The following is a 24,978-nucleotide window of genomic DNA, read 5'->3' as shown; positions in this document are numbered from 1 at the left end:
TTTATTGGCATATTCAGATCTGGCTAGTTGTCCTCTGTGTGGACCCAACTGTTGTTTAACTCCAGTCTGCCCTGGCATATGAATTATTTGAGCCAAGGAATATGTGACTATACAGGAGGCATCAATCTCAGCTTTCCATTTATTCAAAGTTTCTGTTAAGTATATTATATTTCAAAAATATTTATCTCTCCAATATGTTCTGGAAAATGCCAACCAGAAATTGCTCATTATCCTCTATCAATTTTTGCATAACTATTTAACATTCTTTTTATGGTTTCCCAATATCTCTCTATAACACCAATATTCTGCCAATTACATCCTGCATTTGAAGACTCAATGGTGATGTGATAATGTTCAGTTCTTTTTGTTGGGACTAGAATCTTACAACTAACACTTTCTGAGATAGGAATAGTAATTTACCTACACAGGAGCTGAAACCCATAACTTTATTAGAATTTTGCTTTTTAATAAAATGAGGCAATCAACCACAGAAAAGGATCCATTTAAAAATAATTTAACTGCCATTTTATGGCTCTCTTTGTCTTAATCTGTTTCAGCTGCTGTAAGAAATTACCATAACCTCAATGGAAGTATATAAATTTCTGGATGCTAAGAAGTTCAAAATCAAAGCACTAGCATTTGTGTGTCTGGTGAGAGCCTGCCTCCTAGTTCATAGATGGCCATCTTTTCATTGTTTCCTCACATGGTAGGAGTAAAGAATCTCTCTGGTATCTCTTTTGTGAGGGCACTAATCCCATTCATGAGGGCTCCACCCAAGACCTAATCATCTCCCAACATGACCACCCCCTAATACCTTTTCACTGGACATTATGATTTAACATATGAATTTTAGGGGAACACAAACATTTAGCACCCTCAGACCTCATGAAGATTTTCCTTGGCCCTCTGAGAGTCAAGGATTTCCTACTTCTTGAGGAGCACAGATGCTATACCTGTTCAATTAAAGGGTATGATGGGCATATTTGAAGCCCAAAGAACTTTGTCATGGATGTATAGATATACTGTTCTCTTTTGAAAACCCTGAGGACCTTCCTCATGGAGTTTAATTTCATCCTGACTTTTTTTTTTAACTTGTTTACTTGCCTCTAGTGTGCTTTAAGATTATAACCTCTTTATGGACTGAGAGAAACACTATCTCATCTGTAGACTAACAGTGCCCAGCTTAATTTTGGCCATGGTAGACACTTAGAAATCTGTTTCATAGAAGAGAAATCTGGCCTTCCCCTTACATGCTGGTCTTAACAAGGCCTTTGTCTTCTGGGCTCTCTTAAATGGTGACAGAATTGGTGGTTTCCGGGGAGTGGAAGGAAAATACCCCAAGATTTCAGTTGGTAATGGGTTCATAGCAAGTGACTTTGCATCAGTAGTCTAGTTGGAAACTACTATCTGTCTACTTCATTATCAGGGACTTTTTCTTCCTTGTAATATATCTAATTATTTATTTGCTTCGCTTTCCTGCATTTGCCTTCTAGATACTGGCTTGGCATTATGTTTTGACAGAAGTATTGGCTGAAATAAGTAGATGGCAGTTAAAATCTAATAATGTGCTACTTATTTTAAGTGATAGATGATGAAAAAAACTAGAACTGAGGGATAGTTAAGAAGCATCTGGACAATAACGTGGTGACTTACTCATTCTTAACATTTTCTGTGGCTCAGAAGATGTAATTTTTCCATTGTGAACAACTGATTATAGATATTAAAATGAAGGACCTTTAACTAAATTGAGTAAATTTGCATCTGTGGAAGAAGTATAAATGACAAAAATTAATTTAACTTAAAAAATAAAATTCTTATTGCAGATCAAAACTATCTTTAGGAAAATATGGCTTTCCCTAGTGGATACACTATATTTTAAAATATTAGACACTTTAATAATAAATACTTCAGTGAATTGACATATACTATAAGATGCAAGTCAGTGTTTCTTTTTTATTTTTTTCAATTTTGTACCTAAAAAGACTATGTATGAGTAGATATTAAGAGTTTCCTGTTGATATGAAAACTATCCTCAGCTAACTTCACTGTAAATCATACTGCAAGTCATAGTGAAATGTATCTACAAGAACAAGCACACTAGACAACTGTAAGTCCTTATTACATTAGACAATAATGACTTAGTAATGGTGTGTGTGTGTGTGTTTGTGTGTGTGTGCATACATATATATGGATATACCCTGTGTTATACTGAGTCTTCAAAAGAAAAGGAACAAAACAAAATAAACAAATGATAACCATATCACTCCATTTCAGCAATTGTGGTGATCAAATCAGAAAATGTTTTTTATGTCGACTATGTACTTGTCCTTAATTCTCACAAGAGTATGCACTATTAGAATAATCTTGAAATCTTCTAATGCTGTGATCAAGCCATCCTGGAAAGAAGCTTTTTGAAGCTTATAGAGACCACCTTATGACTATTTCCAAATTTCCTTAGGGAGGAAAACTGGTGGCCCTCAGAAATGCAGCTATCAGTGCATCTCTTTAGTTCTGAGGGAGACAAAGGATTATTATCTAATAGATAATTCTTTGCTGTTTTACTTTTGTGAGACCTTACATTCTCACCTGAGTAAACTGTGAAATTGGGCTAAATATGAAAGTGCCTTGTGAAACAGTGCTAAATATTTAAGTCAACTGTGAAACATATGGAGATTCAAAATCAGTATGTAATTCTTTAAAATGGCCAGGAAAGTCCTGGCACATATTTCCAGGCCACCCCTTGAATTATGAACCACAATTGTGCATAAAGAATTTTGCTTAAATGAGAAGCTATATTTAAACAATAGGGCTAAAATCACAATATTCTTTCTAAAACAGACTTTTGTCTTTTTTTCTATGAAAAGGTACATATCTTTAGTTATTTCTCCTAGAACAGTATAGGTGTACTGGCAGGAACTCTTACATGTTTCTTATTCCGTATAAGTATCCAATGCTAGGCTGAAGGATCACTTAGAACAAAAACCATGTCTTCCTTGTTCAATGACGTGATTCAACACCTAGCACTGTGGTCAGTATATTTCAGGTTCAATGGAAGGACACTTCGGTGCTCTCATGTCTTGGCCTCCATGAATAATGCTGCAGTGGACATAGGGGTGCATAAATCTTTCAGATATTAAATCAAGCAACAAGCAAACAAATAAGAAAAACAAATGAAAAAATACTCATGGACACAGATAACAGTATGGTGGTTACCAGAGGGAAGGTGGGAACGAGTAGCAAAGGGTAAAGGGAGTCAATATATGGTGACAGAAGAGATTTGACTTTGATGCTGGGCACACCGTGCAATATACAGATCATGTATCAAAGAATTGTACACTTGAAACCTATGTAATCTGATAAACCAATGTCACCCCAATAGATTTTATGTAAAAAAACACATTGAATGATTTTGTTAAATTAGTTGGTTGAATACAGAATCAATGCCAAGTCATCACACTCACTCCCTGAACAGGGCTTTTTGTAAAGCGTGGATTCAAAATGATTCACGAAATCTGCACATGGGCACCAACTGGGAACTTGTTAGAAATACAGATTCTCAGATTCCATGGCAGGCCTTCAAACTCAGGAACTGTTTGGATGGCCCTAGCAATTCGTGTTGAAAGAGCTATATAGATGATCCTAATTTGTGCTAAAATTGAGCATCAGCAACGTAAAGAATCCTCACACACACAGTGTACACAGTGACATCAAAGCTTTTTATAATTATAGGAGTGCCTCAACAGCCTATTATAGAAAGATGATTCCTCTAGACAGATTGTGCATCATTTCAATTTCTCAAGAGTGTTTTGACTTCTCAAGAAAATTTTTTTTTTTTCATTTTAACTAGAGGAGTTATTCTCTATTCATGTGTAGTAAATTCGGTGCTTTGTGTAGGAAGGGTGACTCAGTTTGAGTTACTGGTGCAGATTCTGAGACAAGGACTTAGGGGCAGATGATTTATTCAGGAGGTGGTCCCAAGAAGCACAAGTGATGAAACGATGACCATGAAAGACTTAACCCCTAGAGTGCCGGGGAAAGTGATCTCGCTCCTCCTGTCTTTCACCAAAAGTGCCGGGAGCGCTTTATTTTAACATTATATGTTTTGTTCAAATTTTTTTTCCGTAGTATTTTTGAGTCCAACGCCTTAACCACTCGGCCATCACAGCCACATTTTTCCTGTAGTATTTTATAATACAATCAGCAAACAATATATGTCAAAGATGAAAACAAATGTAGTAAAGGTTTCCTTAAGTTTTTGAATATGTAACTTCATTTACTTGCTATTCAAAATTTTTTTCCTAAATTGCTGTAAAATCAGCAAAAATGCCTTGGCAATTTTAGCATAGTTCCTAGGATATCGGTTGGCACCCAAAGGGTTAAATAGAGAAGCCAGTCAAGAATGTGTTTCCAAGAATGGATTATAAATGTGGGCAAAGGGGACTCAATCCTGCAAGGAGCCTCTGAGACACTGTGGAATATACCTTGGAAGGACCCCAATGGAGAGTGAGGAAGCTGGAGCATTTATCCACATCTGCCCATCTCCATTGGTTGAGATGATGCTAACATACGCCCACTTCCTAGTTAAGTTTGTGTGTGGCCAAAGAAGCTGGACAACATCCTCAGGCAGAGAGGATAAAAGATAAAAGTTCTTAAGGTAGGGTAATTCAATATGCTGGGAACTGTTTTCACCTGCAGTTACATTTCACATGGGCGAAGGGCCTACAGGCAAAGCAACCTTCCAACATGATAGTTTTTACCCAGTTCACAATACTTATTTAATGTCTATTATGAGTCACATCCCAAGTTAGTTGATGGGAATAGAGAAAGCAATAAAACACCATCCCTGCTTCATGTAGCTTTTTGGGTGGTGGAGAATGTAAACAAAAAGATAACTAAAATATAATTAGATATTTTCAGTGACAGAGGTATATATGCACATTTTTAAGAGGAATTTATGGAGAGAGTATAGTAATCATGGAAGACTTCTCAGAGGTTGTGATTTTAATTGTGCTTAATGGGAGTCCTGAAAGTCACTTAGAGGTCAGCCAAATTCAGAGAAGAGTGAGGGTTGTGGGGGCAGGTGTGGACAGAGCCAGAATGATTGAGATGTGAAGAGGAGGTGCAAAAAAAAGAGAAAGCAATCGTAGGCAATATGGAGAAGACTGTCTGTGAAAGTCGCTGGAGAGATCTCATATGTTAGGTGGAAGGAAATGTAGAGTCCCATAGGTGGTAAATGGAAAGATGTCGAAGGCACAGAGGCCTGTACATGCCCGATGCTGTACATTCCCTAAGGAGGAAGGAAGAAAGGGACTTGGAGCTCTGTTGTAATGACTAGACCCCTTTTTGGAGGAAGAGAGCCTAATTTACTGTGAACAGAAGAGAGGAATGAAGTTAAGAAGGTGTGTATTCATTTATAAAATAGGAAAAACAATCGCAACTGACTTTAAAGGGTTGTCTATGAGAGCTGAATGAGGACGGTCATTAAAATGTTACCCTTCATTTCTCATGGGTAATACACCCCCCCCAATGTTATTTAATATTATTCAAATAAGGATTTTATTTTGAGGGCTTGAAACCATTTCTACCTGTTATTTTTTATTATTTGTTTAAATAGGAAACAAAGTTGTCTGTGGAGTTTGTTAGAAAAATGGTCTATGGAGATGGTTAAAGGTTGAATGAACTGCCATGGGAAATGGGACGGGGAGGGGGGAGCAAAAGAAAAGATATATACAGGTAGAAGAATTGCTGATTTGAATTGAGAATCCAGTAAAGGTTGAAAGCTATGATTTTGCAGTTGTGTGATCCATTTCTAGGAAAGGTTGAGTGTATAAGACATGTAAATAGCATTCAGGGTAACTCTAGTCACTTTGTACAAGTTGTTCAATTATAAACACTGACAGATAACCATACATGTAAATAAAAAATCTCTTTAAGATGAAAAATATTTATCAAGAGGTTTAAGATCAATGAAAATCTAAAACATGTCAGATTATTCTCAGTATACTGACATTATGTGGTCATAGCACAGGTTTCTTTGTCAAACTCTGATTCCATTCTACAAATGGCATTTTGTTCGATCTGTTAGTTACCAGTTGGTGCCTCAGTTCCAACTGGCATTTTGTTACTAAACACAGTTCTGACACCATAAGGTGATTTGTTAGTGGTAAGAAAAAGATGGTTTATATTTTACTACAAGTAATATAGCACAGACGGGAGAGTCCATTGCTTGGAATTCTGGAAAAGTATCTGCGCTGTTGAGTCCAACACCACTGAAAACATTTTTGTAGTAAGCCACAAGGTACACTTTTTATGGAAGAAACTATGAAAGAAATTTCAAAACCCCAGAAAGCTTGAAGGTCTTGTGTTGAGCCTGTAAAATGTTCAAGGACCATACCTCCAAGGAAATTAAATACCTTGAGAATGACCAAAATATTGTTTAGGAATGTGACCATGAGGGTTCACATTGTGCATTTCTTTCTTTTTCTTTGGGATATTTTGTGTCTCAAAACTAATCAGACCTTTGAATACTTGTTTTCCCCCATGAAGTCTTTTGATTCTAGATTTATCAGCATTTTATACTAATACTAGGGGCCCGGTGCACGAAATTCGTGCACTGGGTGTGTGTGGGGAGGGGAGTGTCCCTCAGCCCAAACTGCCCCCTCTCACATACTGGGAGCCCTCAGGCGTTGACCCCCATCACCCTCCAATCGCAGGATCGGCCCCTTGCCCAGGCCTGACGCCTCCGCCAGAGGCGTAGACTCCCATCACCCTCTGATCGCCTGATCGGCCCCTTGCCCAGGCCTGACGCCTCCGCCAGAGGTGTCAGGCTTGGACAGGGGACCCCCATCTCCCCCTGATCACTGGCTCTGGCCCCCGCCCAGGCCTGAGGCCTCTGGCCCAGGAATCATGCCTGGGCAGGGGACCCCCATCTCCCTCTGATCGCTGGCTCCACCCCCCCCCCCAAGCCTGACGCCTCTGACCCAGGCTTCAGGCCTGGGCAAGGGGACCATCATATCCCCCCAATCCCCGGCTCCGCCCCCCACCCAGACCTGATGCCTCGGCCAGAGGAGTTGACCCTCATCACCCTCTGATCACCAATCACCGGATCGGCCCCTTGACCAGGCCTGAGGCCTCTGGCAGAGGTGTCAGGCCTGGGCAAGGGACCCCCAGCTCCCCGTGGTTGCAGGCTCCGCCCTTGCCCAGGCCTAACACCTCTGGCCTAGGCGTCTGGCCCGGGCAGCGGGGACCCGCAGCTGCAGCGGCCCCGCAATCGTGGGCTCCGCTTTAGGCCCAGGCAAGGTACCCCTAGCTCCCGGTACTGCCAGCTTCGACCGTGCCCAGCTCCCATTGCTGGCTCCACCCCTACTTCCTGCTATCACTGGCCAGGGCGGAAGAGGCACCTGATTCTCCGATCATGGCTGGGGGGCAGGGCAAAGGCGGCCCCAGGGCCGCCTTTGCCCTGCCCCCCAGCTCTTAGCTCCCCCCTGGGTTTCTGATCACTGTCAGTGGCAGGGGGCTTCTTCCTGCTTTCCCTTTCGCCTCCCTGCATTGTGCCTACATATGCAAATTAACCGCCATCTTGTTGGCAGTTAACTGCCAATCATAGTTGGCAGTTAATTTGCATATAGCCCTGATTAGCCAATGAAAAGGGTATCGTCGTACGCCAATTACCATTTTTCTCTTTTATTAGATAGGATTGATATTCTAGAAAAGCAGAGTTCTCATGAAATATTGGAAAAGCCCAGGGATAACAGAAATATTAAGCTAGGAATGTCTTTAATGAGTAATATTCAGCCATTATAGTGGCTTCACAGTGATGAGCTATTGATAACCCAGAATACAGCCAAGTTATACAAATAACATGAGTAAACTGACTAGCTAACTGCAGTAACTAATACTAATTGTCTTACTGCTAAATATCTAAGACGCATTGTCTATTTTCTTCAAAAGTTTGGTTTGAATGAGAGAGAGAACAGAAACAGGTAACTGTTTCTCTGGTTAAGTATCAGCTGCACACACTATATATATATATATATTCTAATATATAAAAACCCAGGGTCCGTAACAACCGGCCGAAGGCTCTCAAAGGTATATAGTTGACACAAGTTACATAATAGAATTCAAATACATAAAATTTTAGCATATACTGCACAATGTTCTACAGTATTTAGTTCAACTAATTATTTTAATTTTGAAGAAAGCATAATAATTTATGAAATGTAGAGAAAGAGGGCTATGAGAATGTTATGTGGGATGGGTAGTTCCTATTTATTAATTCTGGTTTCAACCCTGGACTTTATGATTTGGGTTAGTTTCTTTACATATAAGGTATACATGAATGTAGTACTCCCATTATAAGGATAATGTGAGCATTAAGTAAGTTACATATAGATGTATATAGATATATAGATAGATAGATAGATAGATAGATAGATACAGATATATATAGATATAGATAGATATGCACTTAGTGTCTTTCACATAGTAAGCACTCAATAAAATATTAGCCTTTATTATATTATTGATGTAAATAGCATTCAATAACATACTGAATTGAAGAAATGTGTTCATGTTCATTTATGAGTACTGAGAAAAATACTGCAGCAAACTGAGTGAAGACGAGAAAGAGGGTTAACATAGAAAAGAGATCAGCATTTTTGAGCACTTATAATGTTAGAGTTGCTTTAGCTACATCCATCCATTTAACCCTCACTATATACCAGTGACAAAAGCATTATTCAGATCATCAGGGAACTGAAACTCAGAGTAAATGACATATCTGACTGTCAATAGGAGATCTCGCATTTGAACCTGAGCCCCATTATTCAAATTTTACATTCTTTCTCTAATACCACATAGCCTCCAAATTCTGAAGTATTTGACTTTAGAGATATTGAATATATTACATCTATATTTTATCACCACATAAATAAGCAAAATCTCCTCAGTTGAGAAAATGCAGTTGAGTCATTTTCCAGTTATTTAATTTTTTGAAATTAAATTTGATCTAATGACTTCTTTCCAATACAAGTTTATCAAATGATTTAGCCTTAGGTGAAGTAGGATATACACAGATGTACAAACATCTATTAGGGCTCTATAGCTATCTTTTTCTGTAAACAAACACCAAGTGAAAATCTGCCTGTGTCTGGCAACAACTTTTACTGAAACCCTACAATATGTCACTGATTATTTTAAGGGAACCAATTAGTGATTAACAAATGTCATTTTCTATGAAGCTTATATCCTAGTGCACAGAAGGAAACAATAAATAACTGCATGTGAGTGTGTGAGTGAGTGTGTGTGTGTGTGTGTGTGTGTGTTGGTCTCAGGTGGATAAGTGCATGGGGAGCCAGGATGGGTGATAATAGAAGTGACATTTATGCAGAGAACTAAATGAAATGAAGGAAGGGGCTCTGTGAGTGCTCCAGGTGCAAGAGCGATCTAGGAGGCAAAGCAAGGGCAAAGGATGGTACTGGACTAGCAAGAAGGCCAGTCCAACTGTAGCAGAGGAAATAAGGGGCGTTGAAGGCACAACATAGCCCTCACAGCCAGTTACATAACTACGTACAATTTAATTCAGGATGGAATAAAGGTTTCTCCAGTGTGTTAGATGAACATAAGTGTCAGGACAATACTGCCAGGGGTTAGGGGTGAGGAAAGATTTGACATTTGCTTCAGTCTTTGAATTTTGAGAAGCACTTTGCCAAGGAGAGAGGACAGAAGACATTAAAAGGAACAAAGCGAAAGCATGAAAGTTCACATTTTGTGAAGGGCCTGTCTGTTGCAATTCGATATGATCAGTAGACTTCACTATAATAGAGGGTTTTCCCCCCTTTTTTATTTCAAGATAGCAAGAAAGCCTTATTTCATGAATCCTAGCAACCAAGTGTCAGTGCGTCCCCAAATCATGATTTTAAGCCCTGAACAAACTCTAAGTAAGAACTCATATTCATATGTTTGCCTGTTACTCTCTAGAATTGATTTACTCTTCCCAGCATTATTTAGCTGTTAAAAATAAATATATTAATATAATAGCCTGGTGTGTAACAAGTTAACATGAAAATATGGTAAAACAGGCAAGGCAAGGGATGGGATGAATGGCCCTTCAACAAACACCGCTTGTCTTGATTGTTTTGGGATAATGTTCCTTTAATCACTGTAGCAGACATCTAAAAGAACCCCAATGCAATCAGAGACTCACAATGAATTAAAACAGAAATAGAGTGATCCCCTGCACTAAAAATAATTGTCAAAATTTTATTTATATCCTCATCAGGCCAAGTTTTTAAAAAAATCCTGAATTCACTTTCAATCACTATTCAATCTCTGTTCAACAATGTAGGACACAGGAAGGTGGGTCTATGCTATATGATGAACCCAGAATCTCTATTTGCCTGCATTAGGACCCACCCTTCCACATTAAGAAGCACAGCAGATTGCATATTGTGGCCAGTTCTCGGAAGTGGCATGTTTCCAGCTCCCAGGGGATGTGGGAAGACTCAACTGCTCAGCAGTAACAATAATTATTCTAGCATATCCATTTATGAAATAACTTTGGCAGTAATGGCAAGAGGATTTGGATGAAACTGTGTTATGGTCTTCCAGCTGGTAGAATAGAGCAGAGATTCTAAAGCAAAAAGCTCAGCATGAGATGGCAGACAGTGGCTGCTTGGAAGGACAGAAGAGAGTTGGGGATCCATGCTGAGGTTAAGGGGAAATGCAAACCAGTCATTGGTTTCAGAATATCCCCAGGCTGCCCAATATCAACACTAGGGATTACTGATGCCATCTGCTGGATATAGTTAGGATTTTAAAATGTCCTCATACTATGGCTTCTCAGTTCTAATGTTAGGGGAAAAACAAAGCAACAACAAAAAAATGAAAACAAAACAAGCTAACGAAAATAATAAAAACGCAATCAATGAATCAATGGAAATTAATCCCAGCTCATATTATCTTTACTACTAGAGGCCCAGTACATGGATTCATGTACTGTTGGGGGGTGTGGCCCGCGGGGATAGGCCCATGGTGGGAGCGCCACTCATCCCAGTCAGCTGAGCAGCACTTCTATTGTGGGAGTGCACTGACCACCAGGGGCAGCTCCTGCATTGAATGTCTGCTCCCTGGTAGTCAGTGCATGTTATAGCGACTGGTCAACCAGTTGTTCTGGTCATTCTGCCATTCAGTCGCTGGGCTTTTATATATATAGACTAGAGGCCCGGTGTACAAAAATTTGTGCACTCGGGGGGGAGGGGGGTCCCTCAGCCGGGCCTATGCCCTCTCGAAGTCTGGGACCCCTCGGGAGATAACGACCTGCTGGCTTAGGCCTGCCCCCGGTGGCAGAGGGCAGGCCCAATCCCTAGGTGCAGCCCCTGGTCGGGCTCAGAACAGGGCCGATTGGGGAGTTGGGGCACCGCCCCATCATCACAGAGCAGGGCAGATTGGGAGGTTGTGATGCCACCCTCAGTCACACTCAGGGTAGGGCCAATTGGGGGGTTGGGGCACCGCCCCCTGTCACACTCAAGGCAGGGTCGATGGGGAGGTTGCGGCGCCACCCCCTGTCACGCACAGAGCAGGGCCGATCAGGGGGTTGGGGCGCCGCCACTCTCACACTCAGGGCAGGGCCGATGGGGAGGTTATGGCTTTACCTCATCACACAGAGAGCAGGGCCCGTGGGGGGGGGGGTTGGGGAGCTCCCCACTATCAGGCACAGAGCAGGGCTGCTCAGGGGGTTGGGGCCCCGCCCCATGTCACACACAGAGCCGCAGGGCGATCATGGGGTTTGGGCGCTGCCCCCTGTCATGCTGATCCCGGTGCCGGGAGGCACATTACCCTTTTACTATATAGGGTAGAGGCCTGGTGCATGGGTGGGGCCGGCTGGTTTGCCCTGAAGGGTGTCCTGGATCAGGGTGGGGGTCCCCACTGGGGTGCCTGGCCAGTCTGGGTGAGGGGCTGAGGGCTATTTTCAGGCTTGGAGTGACTGAAGTTCCCAACTGCTCCTTTTTTTCTTTTTTTTTTTCTTTTTTATTCTGGGCCAGCTTTACCTTGAGGCTTGGCTCCAGCTCTTAGGCCTCCGTGGCTGAAAGTAGGTTTCTGGCCTTTGCTTACAATGTTGCGAATCTTCTGGCTGAAGTCCGGCGGTATTTGTTACAATGTTTCTTAAACTGCCCGCTCAGAGGCCTGCAGCCGCAGGCGGGGAACGTTGGTTTCCTCCAATGATCCTCCGTCACTGAGGCAAGCAAGCCTCATGTTAGTTTCAAGCTGCCTGGCTGCCGGCCGCCATCTTGGCTGACAGTTAATTTGCATATCTCGCTGATTAGCCAATGAAAAGGGTAGCGGTCGTACGCCAATTACCATGTTTATCTTTTATTAGTGTAGATATCTTAAGAAGACTGAAGTGTTTTATTGTCACTCTGTTTTTGAGATGTGTAGTATTTATTGCATTTGCTTTTCTTTCAGAACAAAACTTTGTCATAGTACAGTTAGCCATATACTGAGTGGCCAGATTATTATGACCACCTGACGTTTGTAGGCAAATTAGCTATAATTTCATGCTGAAGTTGCTAAAGGGCCAGACCATTATAAATAGGGAAGCAGGTTGTTTACCAAGACAGTAGAAGTAATTTTTTGGGTAAACATATGTGATTTAACAGCCTTTGAACGTGGGATATATATTATAATGAGTGGCCAGATTTTTATGACCACCCCATCAGTACTTCCTTGGGCCACCTTTTGCCTTCAATACTGCGGTGATTCTTCTTGGCATTGATGCCATGAGAAAGGTGATGCGAGGAATCTGACACCATGCCTGATGAATGGCACTGTCCAGTTCTATGAGATTGGATGGTTGTGAAACCAGCTGCCTGATGGCTCATTTAACTTCGTCCCACAAATGCTCAATTGGATTGAAATCTGGTGATTGTGGGGGCCACCTAAGCAAGGTAAAGTCTCCCTCATGTTCTTGAAAGCACTCCTGCACAATATGAGCACCGTGGCATGGTGCATTGTCTTGTTGGAAGAAGCCATCTCCATTGGGATACGCCATCAACATGATAGGATGAACTTGATCAGCAATGATACTATGGCATGTTGTGCTATTCAGACATTGTTCCACACGAATTAATCATGGGGAAATCATGCCAGGAAAACATGCTCCAAACCATAACACTTCCCCCACCAGCTTGAAGAGTTGTACTAATGAATGTGGGGTGCATGCTTTCATGCTGTTTCCACCAAATTCTCACTCTGACATCTGCATGATGAAACTGGAAATGTGACTCATCGGACCACATGACTTTTTTCCAGTGTTTGACTGTCCAATCCTTGTGTTCCTGTGCAAATTGGAGACGTTTTATCTTGGTAACTGCAGACAGCAAAGGTGTTCGAACAGGTCTTCGGCTCCCATATCCCATACAATGCAGTGTACGGCTAATTTGCCTACAAACGTCAGGTGGTCATAATAATCTGGCCACTCACGTTCAAATATATCCCATGTTCAAAAGCTGTTAAATCGTGTTGTTTACCCATATCTTCAGGAAAAAATATCACTTCTACTGTCGTGGTAAACAACCTGCTTCCCTATTCATAATGGTCTGGCCCTCTAGCAACTTCAGCACGAAATTATAGCTAATTTGCCTACAAACGTCACGTAGTCATAATAATCTGGCCATTCAGTGTATATGACTCTCAGGCAACTGCGTGTAGAGTTTGTACTGTAAATCCATGTATCCTTAGCTAAAAATCTATGCATTATAAGCTTTATTCATGATTTATTCCTTTCTGTACTTTATTGGAGAAGAGTGCAATAGTTTTGTTTAATTTTGACTTGCTATGTTTTATTAGAAAGGAAGGAAAAAGATTAAGAGGAAAGAATCAGTATCATTATTTGGTCAGAACTATTACATATGCATTTGGGTTTTGCATAAAATATGGTAATTCAACATTTGTTTTTGTTTTGCAGAAAATTGTACTCTGTACAGTTATTGTAAAAGCATGATTTTAAAATGACAAAACTCCTCATGGTGTTTTAATAAAATTTTAGATCTTTTAGAAATGTGTGGCTAAATTAACATTGATTCCAGTCTACATTTCTTAAAAAGTACTAATCACATACGATTTGTAATGGGAAAATATGGTTTTCATGGTTAAATTCATTTGGAATATGCTACATTCCAACTATGTTCTCCTGGATTTCTGTAAAGCACACTAGTTAATATAAGGATTTGGTATTTATTGAGAATTTACCGTGTGTCATTATTGCATTTAATCTTTGTTATGATTCTATTATGTGGACACTTTCAGTAATCCTAGTGACAAATGATGAAACTAAGAAAATAGATGTATTTGTTGTTTGACCTTAGAGCTCAAGCTCATAAGTCTGAAAATATGTGCCAAAATAATACATGGAAATAATAATTCACATTAATATTACTTTTGTGTTAATTATATTTTGATACTAGAGGCCTGGTGCATGAAATTTATGCACGGGTAGGGTCCCTAGCCCTGGCTGGTAATCAGAGCTGATAGGGGGCCTTCCGGCTGCCGGCTAGGGCCTTCCTTCGTTCTGTGCTGCCCCCTGGTGGTCAGCGCATGTCATAGTGAGCAGTCGAACTCCCTGTTGGTCAAACTCCCAAGGGGAAAATTTGCATATTAGCCTTTTATTATATAGGATTAACATTAACCTGTTAAAATATTGAAGAATAATGCAGTGAGGACATCTATTTGTCCTGGCATTTCTGAATCTACTTGGCTGTAGGATGTTTATAAATTTTAGTAGCAGTAGTTTCCCACAGAACACAGTTTTAGAAATGCTGATGATATAAGCTATAGTATTGCTGCAGATGAGGAGACAGGGAGGGAGTAGCCTTTACTATTTCTCTGGCTACTTGCTTCAGAATAACCACTGGTGTCCTCCCCCAGGCATGCCATTCAGAGGTTTCCACGTGGCGATGTGGAATGGGCAGGGAAAAGAAGCAAACCCCTGAAGTCATTGCTGCTGCAGGTGCACAACGCACTGGAACCCCTTGTATAAGGGTGTGATATTTATTTTAGTCCATCCTACAGAAGGAGCAAGCTTAATTTAGTTAAGCCACAAGGTTGAGTGAAGAACAGCATGTTGCTCTTTATTGTTTAGTCAATTAAATTGTCCTCTGTGCTCGTAGGAAATGTTCCACATTTATTACCAGTGAGGTACATGCTCTGGCAGTTTCTTTGCTTCAGATTGTCTTATTTAGCACATCTAAAGATTTGAGAACAAATGACAGAAGACATGGTGATAACTTGTTGGGATTTTCTAAAGATTCCGAAGTTCTAGAGTATCTGCCAGTGACAGATGGTCTGTCCTTTCTCAGGGCTTGTCTTCCTGACAAGATTTGATTCCCCCCCCCCACCCCCACCCCGCCTCCCATCATTTTGCTCATACACCTAAAGGGAGCTCAGATTCTGGGGAGGTTGATAGTCTCATTAGTTGTAACTACATTACTGTATATCACTGTGGTAGCAACTCTACCTGAACATGCACCATGCTTGGTTACTAATTGTTAGTTACTAATATACACACATATAGCATGGTATAAGAGGGAAAGAGAAACAAATTACCAAGGAAAATTCATACTTCCTCTCTTTCTGTTATTTTAATAACCAAACACACTAGACTCCCCATTGGATAGTTTTATTTTTTTTCTTGTTATTTTCTTTTAATAGTCCAAGCATAATGTGATGTTTTCAGCACTGTTTTTTATCATTATGATAATAAAATATATATTGGTTTTAGGACCTTCAATATTTCTTAGCAAACTATTTTTTTTTTTTAATTTTGGCTCAAAATGTACAATCACTGCTTACTAACTTACTAAACCTTTATAAGAATCCACAGGTTGAGACAACTATAACAATGATGTGCTTAGATATAAAATAGGTTCCCACTGACAAAAAGAAAAATTTCAAGTTGTTTAATCTCATTCATTGGCTTCAAATGTGTTTCCTGATTAACTTACTAAGAGATGTGCTACTTAGGGGAGGAGGATGGGGAAAGGAAACAGTTTTCCCTGTTTGAGTTCTAATGTAACTGTGGAGGCAAATACATGGTTTCAAAAATTCTAGAATGTCTTCCAATCGCTTCTTAATCCTTTACTCAAGACTAACTTAATTATTCCAGCTAGTAATACCACTAGTTCAATTTAGCGTTACTTAGGCTGAAGTGTACCAAGTGGAAAGAGATTAATATTACTAAAAGATGTAAATATTATCAGATATATTCATTTGGGATTTACATAGTTGGTCTTTGTTATCTACACAAGTAGCTGAGAATTTCTTTCTTTTCTTTTTCTTTTTTTTTGAATTCTCACTGGAGGATATTTTTCTATTGGTTTTTAGAGATAGTGGAAGAGAAAAGGAAAGACAGAGAGAAATATCGATGTGAGAGAAACACATTGATTGGTTGCCTCCTTCACACCTCCTAACAGGCCCCAGTCTGGGGAGAAGCCTGCAACCAAGGTACTTGCCTTTGACCAAAATCGAACCTGGGACCCTTTGGTCTGCAGGCCAATGCTCTATCCACTGAGCCAAACCCGCTAGGGCCAATCATTTCTTTTTTATGTAACTAAGTCTCTCCTAAGCATGCTCACTATAATAGCTCACTTTGCTAATATGTGAAAACAATAAACATTATTACTCTTTTGTACCTTTTGTACCTTTTAACTCCACTATAATTTTTATATATATATATATATATATATATATATATATATATATATAGCCAATAGTACATTTTATGTAATATAACCAGTTGTACAATATATATCTAATATAGGCAAGGCATATATGTATAGGAGTTTACCTACTACTATATCTATATTAGTCATTTAAGTGAAGAGACTCCAAACCTATTGGGTTTCCAAGATGTAGGCTATTGACCTCCCTGTCATTTTTTAATGACCCTTATTAAATGCTCCTTTCATAACAGATATCAGTTACTTTTTAAATTAGTACCTGTTTCACATTGCTCACTTTTAGAAACATTCAATTATAAGCAATCAGAGAACTCATGCCAGCTCATTCGTTATACGTGAAGATGTTAACCCTGACACAAGGCAATTATATTCATCTTTCAGTGGGCAGTTCCTCAGATAATGAATGAGAGCCTTAACTGTCTATGTACAACCTAGTAATACAGGTTTCAAAGGTCCTTTAAAACATGGTGTCACACTAACACATGGATTTTAGTTTTGTATACATGTATATTTGGGTATATAATTAAAGGGATGAGAGATCCAACTTTTCATTTTTATATACCTTTTCCCTATAATATGCTTTCCTTCCCCAAAGAAAAGTGGACTTGCAAAAAAAAAAAGTCCTGCATATTCACTATGTATGAAATGGCCTACAACTATTGCATGGTTTTGAAATCATGCCTTTATAAAATTACATACTTTAAATTACTCTGAGTTTGTTTATTGAAATTTGTTAGGGCTAGAAAAATTGCATAGCTGAGATTAATAAAAAAGAATTGCATTATATAAGATATGCTAAATTATTCCAACAAGTCGGCCCAAAATGTAATAATGTCTCCACAGAACAGAGGTTTATTTCAGGGTTAGTGCAATACCACGTCAGGGAATGGGGATTGGTGTCTGCTCCATGAACTCACACTATTGTAATAAATGGTTTATTTTTTTTAATGCAGTAATGTGTTAATAATTTTCCTTGTTTCAAATTTGTACTGCCAGATGTCTCATATGTTAGTAGTCATGAGTAAAACCAAAGACAGGAGTGAGAGAAGATGATTTCCCTGCTCACAGTATGCAAGGGAGGGTGGTCCAGAGAGTGGAATCTGGGGTTCGATATTTGAAACACAAGATTGAACCTGTGACACTATACTTTTTCATGCTCTTGCCTGAATGTTCATTTCCAACATGAGAGTGAGAAAGATGAATAAGTTTTATGGACTAGACAAATTGCCAGTAAGTTCCCATTGTAACTCTCACCTTCTACTTATTTCATAAATTCTGTTGGACAAAATAGCTTTTTACTTATTAAGTTTTACAGGTTAATGCAGAGTTCCCATAGCCTAAATTTTGCTTAATCTGGCTACCTAGTATAGATTACTTAAATGGAAACAATTTAAACTAAATTGAGTCATCTCTTCACTCTACTATTATATGGCTTCCGAAGTACATTCAATCTATATCTTGGCTTTCATTACTCTTCTCTCTGAATTCTCCCTATCTTCATGCTTTAGTCATTTTTTTCTTTATCTATACCTGATTTCATTTCATGCAGAGAACTATTTTTCTTATATTTGAGTCTTTGGTTTGTATGCCTTTAAGTTTTTATGGAATTCCCACTAATTTTCTAACACTGTTTATTGTTAGTAAATTACTGATGATTTATTTGTCACTGACACAGTGTAAGAAAAATAATCATAAAATTAGGAAGAAAGGCTGGAAGTACTGGAGTAAAGTGATTTTATATTTTTTTAGCTAAAATTAAAAACTTCCCTGGATCATACTTTCTACATTATCACATATAAGTGGAGCATGCATATATCTCAAAAAAATGATAGTAATGATATAACTCAAATAGGCAACATATCCTAACTTATATGATAATATATTATCTTTATATATCAGTAATATTATAGATGTGCTGTATTTGAAATCATAAAATTTACACCAAAATTAAAAAACATTCTGAAAATAATTATGTACTTTGAAAAAACATCACATTTCATAAGAAATATATTTGCAATTGCATTTCTTATGCTTGAATACATCTTTCCATAGGCATTTCTCAATAGGACAAAGACTGACCACCAAAATACAATGCACACTCACTTTCTAGCATTTCCTTGCTATTTATTAGAAAGCATCTTTATTTAAAACCCAACCTTTGGGTATTATTGATGAAAATAACGGAATAATCTCTTTAAAAAAACACTTGCCCATTACAGTAGGTCCTCTGGTTACGCCGGAGATCCATTCCTAAGGCCACACAACACGATTTTCGCCTTAAGTCGGAACCCACCTACATAAGCACCTGTCACTCACATGGAGCAGATACACAGCAGTAATGAAGTGAAACAGTAAAAAAAAATTAAAAGAAAGGTAATAATTCCTGACCTTTACTTGTGGTAAATAAATACTAAAAAACATAAAGCACATATGATATACATTGAAATGACAGAACTTTTTTTTTTATAAATAAATGGGAGATGGCGACGTAACCACAAAACGACGTAAGTCGAGTCTGACGTAACCCGAGGACTGTCTGTATATGCCTATATGCCTCTTGCTTTAAATCATAATAACATGTCTTAAAATGTATATGATAAGATTAGATAGAATGGAAATTCCATACAAAAGCTACCTTTACTACAGACACACACACACACACACACACACACACACACACACACACACACACGCCTTTCTGTTTTGGCCTAAGCCAAGGATCGCTTAGAATCAATTTACCCAGAGTTAGTCAGCCAATATTGTTACCTATACATTGTTTGCTTTTACATACATTTTATTTTTGTTCACGTTATTAGCAATTTGAAAGCCACTGGAGTTACCCACCTGTAACGTAATGCTAATATAATGTTTATTGCTTCTAGCCTTTACATTCAGCTACTTCAACAAATGGATCTCTTTAGAATACATGCACAAAGCTTTTCAGAACATAGAGCAGTTTACTTTATCAAGACAAGAGCAAGCTTATACACGGGGAAGTTAGAAGATAAAATGCTAAGCCAGATTGTAGAGGGGTAGGACTTAGATATTTATTAGGTGGGTAATAGAAAGCCATCAATGTTTATTTGGAATAGGAAGTGCGATTCAAACTCCACTCTCAGTTAAATCACTATACAGTATCATAATATTTTTTAGTTGAAACCTATGTTTTTCTAGGCTTTTGATGAAGTGTATTTTCAAATTTTAATTAGCAAGTCTATAATACCTCTATACATCAAACACCAATCCTTAATCCACAGTTCTTTGGTAACACTTTTCCATCATCAATTGAATAACAACTTTTCTAACATATAATTTATTTATTTACTTATTTTTTATTTTATTTTTTCAAAGTACATCCATTTGGTTTGGTTTATTCTTCATAATTAATACTGACTGATAGCTGCTTTGTTTTCTGTTCTAGGTTGTGGAGACTAATTTGGTTGCTTTTGACTGTCACTGGATCATTATAAATGAGGTAAAACCAACTAAATATTATTGTCAACTCTGGGTCCTGTTTTTATATGTATAGTCAAAGCGTTTCCTCTGGCCTTGAATGTCTAAGTGGAAACAAACACAAAGTAAATGTTCATCTTACTGAGTGAATTCTGTTAAATAAAAATAGGATAAGAAGGGTCTTTTTTTAAATTATGAAGGGCTTTGTATGAATAAAATAAATGGAGAATGTCTTCCCCACTGAGTATCTTTTAGTCCTTTCCGTTGGAACACAGTGCTTGCTTCGGAAGATTATCTTTACAAAAAGTACAGTTCCTCTTTGTAAGTGAATTCCTCCCAGTGGAGTGTTTGTGTTCCTTTTATATTTTAATATTGTTTCTAGAATTTTTATATCCACTCCCCTTAAGTAGTTCAGCATATTAATATGAATAAACAAAAACAGATTTTTTCTTTTCATAAAGGAATACAACTGTTTTAAAATCCATCAAGCTGTTAACTTCCTTGTGAAAGTTTTTTTTTTTTACTTTTGTAACAACAATACATATGATTAAAAAGGCATTACAATATGAGAGCCTGTGCAATTCGTTTCCATTAGCACCTGCCTGTCACATTTTGAAAAGGACAATGAGCAGATAAGTTATGGATAAATAATGAGATCATGTGGATTTGGCCTCAACAAACCCTAGCATTAAATAAGTTATATTACTTATGGATAAAAATAATGTATTATTTATCACTAGATACTACATATTGAATTATAGAATAATAAATTTGCTTGCAGGGAAAAATAGCATTTTGGGTAAGACTTCTGGTTTTGCAGTCAGCAAGATCGGATCAATCCTTCCTCTAAAATTGGTTAGCTATGTTACTTTGGATATATACTATAAAGCATCCTGTTCCTCAAATGTTTCACTTGTACAGTAACTATAATAACATTTACTTTACTAGTTCATAATAAAAATTAAGTGAGAGATTTATCTAGTAATCTTAACACAATGCCTCAATAAGTGATTGTAGTACATTTAAGTTCAAAGATTATATTCTTACACATTATTTTGTTGAGTAGTATACGTTACTTTATGAGGTACTGAGGGAATGAGGTTCATAGCGAGTAGATGAGTTGCCTTTTTTTCCATAGAAAAATGAAAATGATTTCCAGTTTCAATTTGTTTTTCCAACACCATGCTTCATTGATGGACTCGTTCTTTTTAGCTCAGTAAGAAAAAACACACATAAATCTGTAAACATTTTGCAAATCTGTTTGGGTTGGCCAAACGTTATTATCTAAAATTATATTTTTAAATTTTAAATCAAGATCTGTGTGTGTTTTTTGTAGGGCGCGGCTATAGGGTTAAGCCTTGGACTGACCTGTTAGCAAAGCCACAAACAAGTCCCAGCTTAGAGGGCACAGTCCTCTTAGCATAATTAGGCTTGACCTTATGAGACTCCCTAGATCCTTCCTAGGTAGCTAATGGGCTATGAGAGGTGCAGCAAGTGCTGCCAGAACAAGTGAAACTCACAAGAACAGAGTAACTATGGTGACCACTACCTTGTTTACCTCTGGCTATAAAATAAAGGCTCAGCTTACCTGTGGATCTCTCTCTGTGGCCTCAGCCAGGCACAGGAAGATCCACCTAGACCCAGCTTATTCTCTCTGTCATTTCTTCATCCTTCACTGCTCTCACTCAGGCTTGTGAACCCTTGGCTGAGCTGGCTCAGCCAATTTTTTTTTCTTTCTAAAATTCCCACAGGCAACATGTATGTGTGAGATCTGCTTTTCAATGAAGTTTTGATATCTTCAAATTTTGTAATGCCCTTAATTTTCATCTAGAATCCTATATAATAAACCCTAATATGTAAATCAACTGAATGGCAAAACAACTGGTCACTTTGACATGCACTGACCACCAGGGGGCAGACGTTCAACGCAGGAGCTGCCCCCTGGTGGTCAGTGCACTTCCACAGGGGGAGCACTACTAGGCCAGAAGCCGGGGCTCACAGCGGCGAGCACAGCGGCAGTGGCAGGAGCCTCTCTCGCCTCTGCGGCAGCGCTAAGGACCCCTCGGGGGACGTCTGACTGATGGTTTAGGTCGGACATCCCCTGAGGGCTCCCAGACTGTGAGAGGGCACAGGTCAGGCTGAGGAACCTCCCTACCCCAGTGCATGAATGTTGTGCACTGGGTCTCTAGTGACTAAATATCAAGATAGAGGGAAGAGAAAGGGAAGCTTACCAAACTTGCAGTATAACATTTTATATTAGATATTTCACTTTTACTTTTCTGCAAGGTTCAAAGAAATAGAAAATTTGCCAAATATTATACAACTATTAAGTAGTAATAATAGGATTCAAAACAGCATTTTCCAGTCTAAAGCATTGGTTGTTTTGCTTTGTTTTCTTTTCCTTTTGTAAAAATAACTTTCCTTATAGATTATATATTTGAAATGCCTGCTACCTTAACTTTAACCTTATGTGAGCCAATTATTTTATTATTTTTTCATAATTTAATTATTTCCTTAATTACTATTTTTTAAAAAAATAGAGACTCCTTCTAATTCCTTGTGTTTTCTTTTTTTGTTTGTTTGTTTGTTTGTTTGTTTTCTCACAACCACCTCTGATGTGGAATTGATCATACAGATTTCCCAATGTGAAACACATTGGAGTAATTTTATTTGTTCATGTCAATAGAGTTGGCTAGGAAGTAAAAGTGATGTATTGCCTCCCTAGAGACATTGATTAATCAAACTAGTTAATACTTATAATCATTAAATGGAAATGCCCATTCTCTTTTATTCTTTGACTAGATGCCTGGTGCACGGATTCAGCACTGGTGTGAAACCAGCTCTCTCACACCCCCTGAGGGGTCCCAGATTGTGAGAGGGCACAGGCCAGGCTTAGGTACCCCACCGGTGCACCATCAAGGCTAGAGAGGGACCGCAGGAGGGCTCCAGGGCATGTTCAGCACAACTTGCCCAGTCCCAATCAGCTGGACCGCAGCAGCAAACTAACCTAGCGGTCAGAGAGTCGGTCCCATGGTGGTCAGTGCGCATAATAGTGACTGGTTGAACAGCGAATGTTCGGACACTTAGCATATTAGGCTTTTATTATTTAGTATTAGATCAAAGAAGTAACCCCTGAATTAATTATTTTTTTATACCTAATGGAAATGATGAAATTATACCTGACTCTTAAAAGTGTGAATCATGTAAAGCTCCCTAGAACGCCAGTGGTCATCTACCTACTACTTAAGGTGTCAATTTGCACTGTGGAAGAAATCACTCCTCCATTCTGTATATGTGCAGTCTGACTGAGTAGACTGGCAAGCATGTCACTCATGGTGAATATGGAAATAATAACAATTATACTTTAATATGTCTTTCATAAACATTATGGCTCATGTTGTTAAAGTTATTAAATCTTATTACATAAATTCTTAGGAGGGCAAATGCTATCTTTAAATGGAGTTTAATAATTTGAACCAAAATTTTGGAAATAAACACATAAACAAAGCAATCTAACCAGCAAATAACTCAATAAATATTAAAAGTATAGAAGACTTCAATTATTTTTTTTCTCCTTTACACTTGGGTCTCCTATTGTGATAATCTAATTTAATAAAAGACAAACATGGAAATTGACCATACCTTTGCTACGCCTTAAGCCATGCTCATCAGCCAATCAGAGTGGCTATACGCAAATTAACCCAACCAAGATGGCAGGCCAGAAGCCACGGAGCTGGAGCAAGCAGGAGGCTTGGTTGCTCCAGTGATGGAGGAAGCCAAGCTTCCTGCCTGCTGCAGCTGGCTCTGAGCTCCACTGAAGGCAACAAAGTTTCAATTATAGAAGATAAATAAACCCCAGATACCTGTTTTCAGCCAGCCGTGGCCATGGAGCTAGAGCAAGCAGGAGGCTTGGTTGCTCCAGTGATGGAGGAAGCCAAGCTTCCCACCTGCAGCGGCTGGCTCTGAGCTCCACTGAAGGCAACAAAGTTTCAATTATAGATGGTAAATAAATCCCAGAATAAAAAGAAAAAAGGGAGAGGCTGGGAGCTTCCATCGCTGGGGGGGTTGGCCAGCCTGAAAACAGCCATCAACCCCTCATCCAGGCTGGCCAAACCTCCATGAGGTGAGGGTCCCCACTGGTGGGGGGGGTGCTTAACCAGCCTGCAAACACCCATCAGCCCCTCATCCAGGCTGGCCAGGCACCCTAGTGAGACCCCCCACCCTGATCCGGGACACACTTCAGGGCAAACCAGCAGGCCCCTACCCATGCACCAGGCCTCTATCCTATATAATAAAAGGGTAATATGCAAACTGACCCTAACAGCATAACAACTGGGAATGACTAGTCACTATGACACACACTGACCACCACAGAGCAGATGCTCAATGCAGGAGCTGCCCCCTGGTGGTCAGTGCGCTCCCACAGAGGGGGGCTCTGCTCAACCACAAGCCAGGCTGATGGCTGCCAGTACAGCAGTGGTGGCGGGAGACACTCCCACCTCCTCAGCAGCACTAAGGATGTCAGACTGCAGCTTAGACCTGCTCCCTGCTGGCAAGTGGACATCCCCCAAGGGCTCCTGGACTGCCAGAGGGATGTCTGATTGCCAGCTTAGGCCCAATTTCCCGGGGAGCGGGCCTAAGCCTGCAGGTGGTCATCCTCCGAAGGGTCCCAGGCTGGGAGAGAGCACAGGCCGGGCTGAGGGACCCCCACTCCCCCCAGTCACAAATTTTTGTGCACTGGGCCTCTAGTTATTTATAACATCCCTTTAATATTATTGAATCTCTTAATCTC

At 39.4% G+C, this 24,978-nt stretch overlaps 1 protein-coding gene across 1 annotated transcript in view; it reads left to right on the top strand.

Annotated features, from left to right (window-relative positions):
- Positions 1 to 24,978, top strand: part of GRID2 (glutamate ionotropic receptor delta type subunit 2) — a 1,378,765-nt gene that overhangs the window by 773,695 nt on the left and 580,092 nt on the right. The window contains exon 5 of the mRNA XM_059665394.1: positions 20,155 to 20,208. Within this exon, the coding sequence (XP_059521377.1) occupies positions 20,155 to 20,208 (54 nt within the window). The remainder of the gene's footprint in view (positions 1 to 20,154; positions 20,209 to 24,978) is intronic.

Source organism: Myotis daubentonii, chromosome 1, assembly GCF_963259705.1.
Source record: "Myotis daubentonii chromosome 1, mMyoDau2.1, whole genome shotgun sequence".
Classification (NCBI taxonomy): Eukaryota; Metazoa; Chordata; class Mammalia; order Chiroptera; family Vespertilionidae; genus Myotis; species Myotis daubentonii.
Note: the sequence above shows the minus strand (reverse complement) of the source record. Positions and strands in the feature narration are given on the sequence as shown.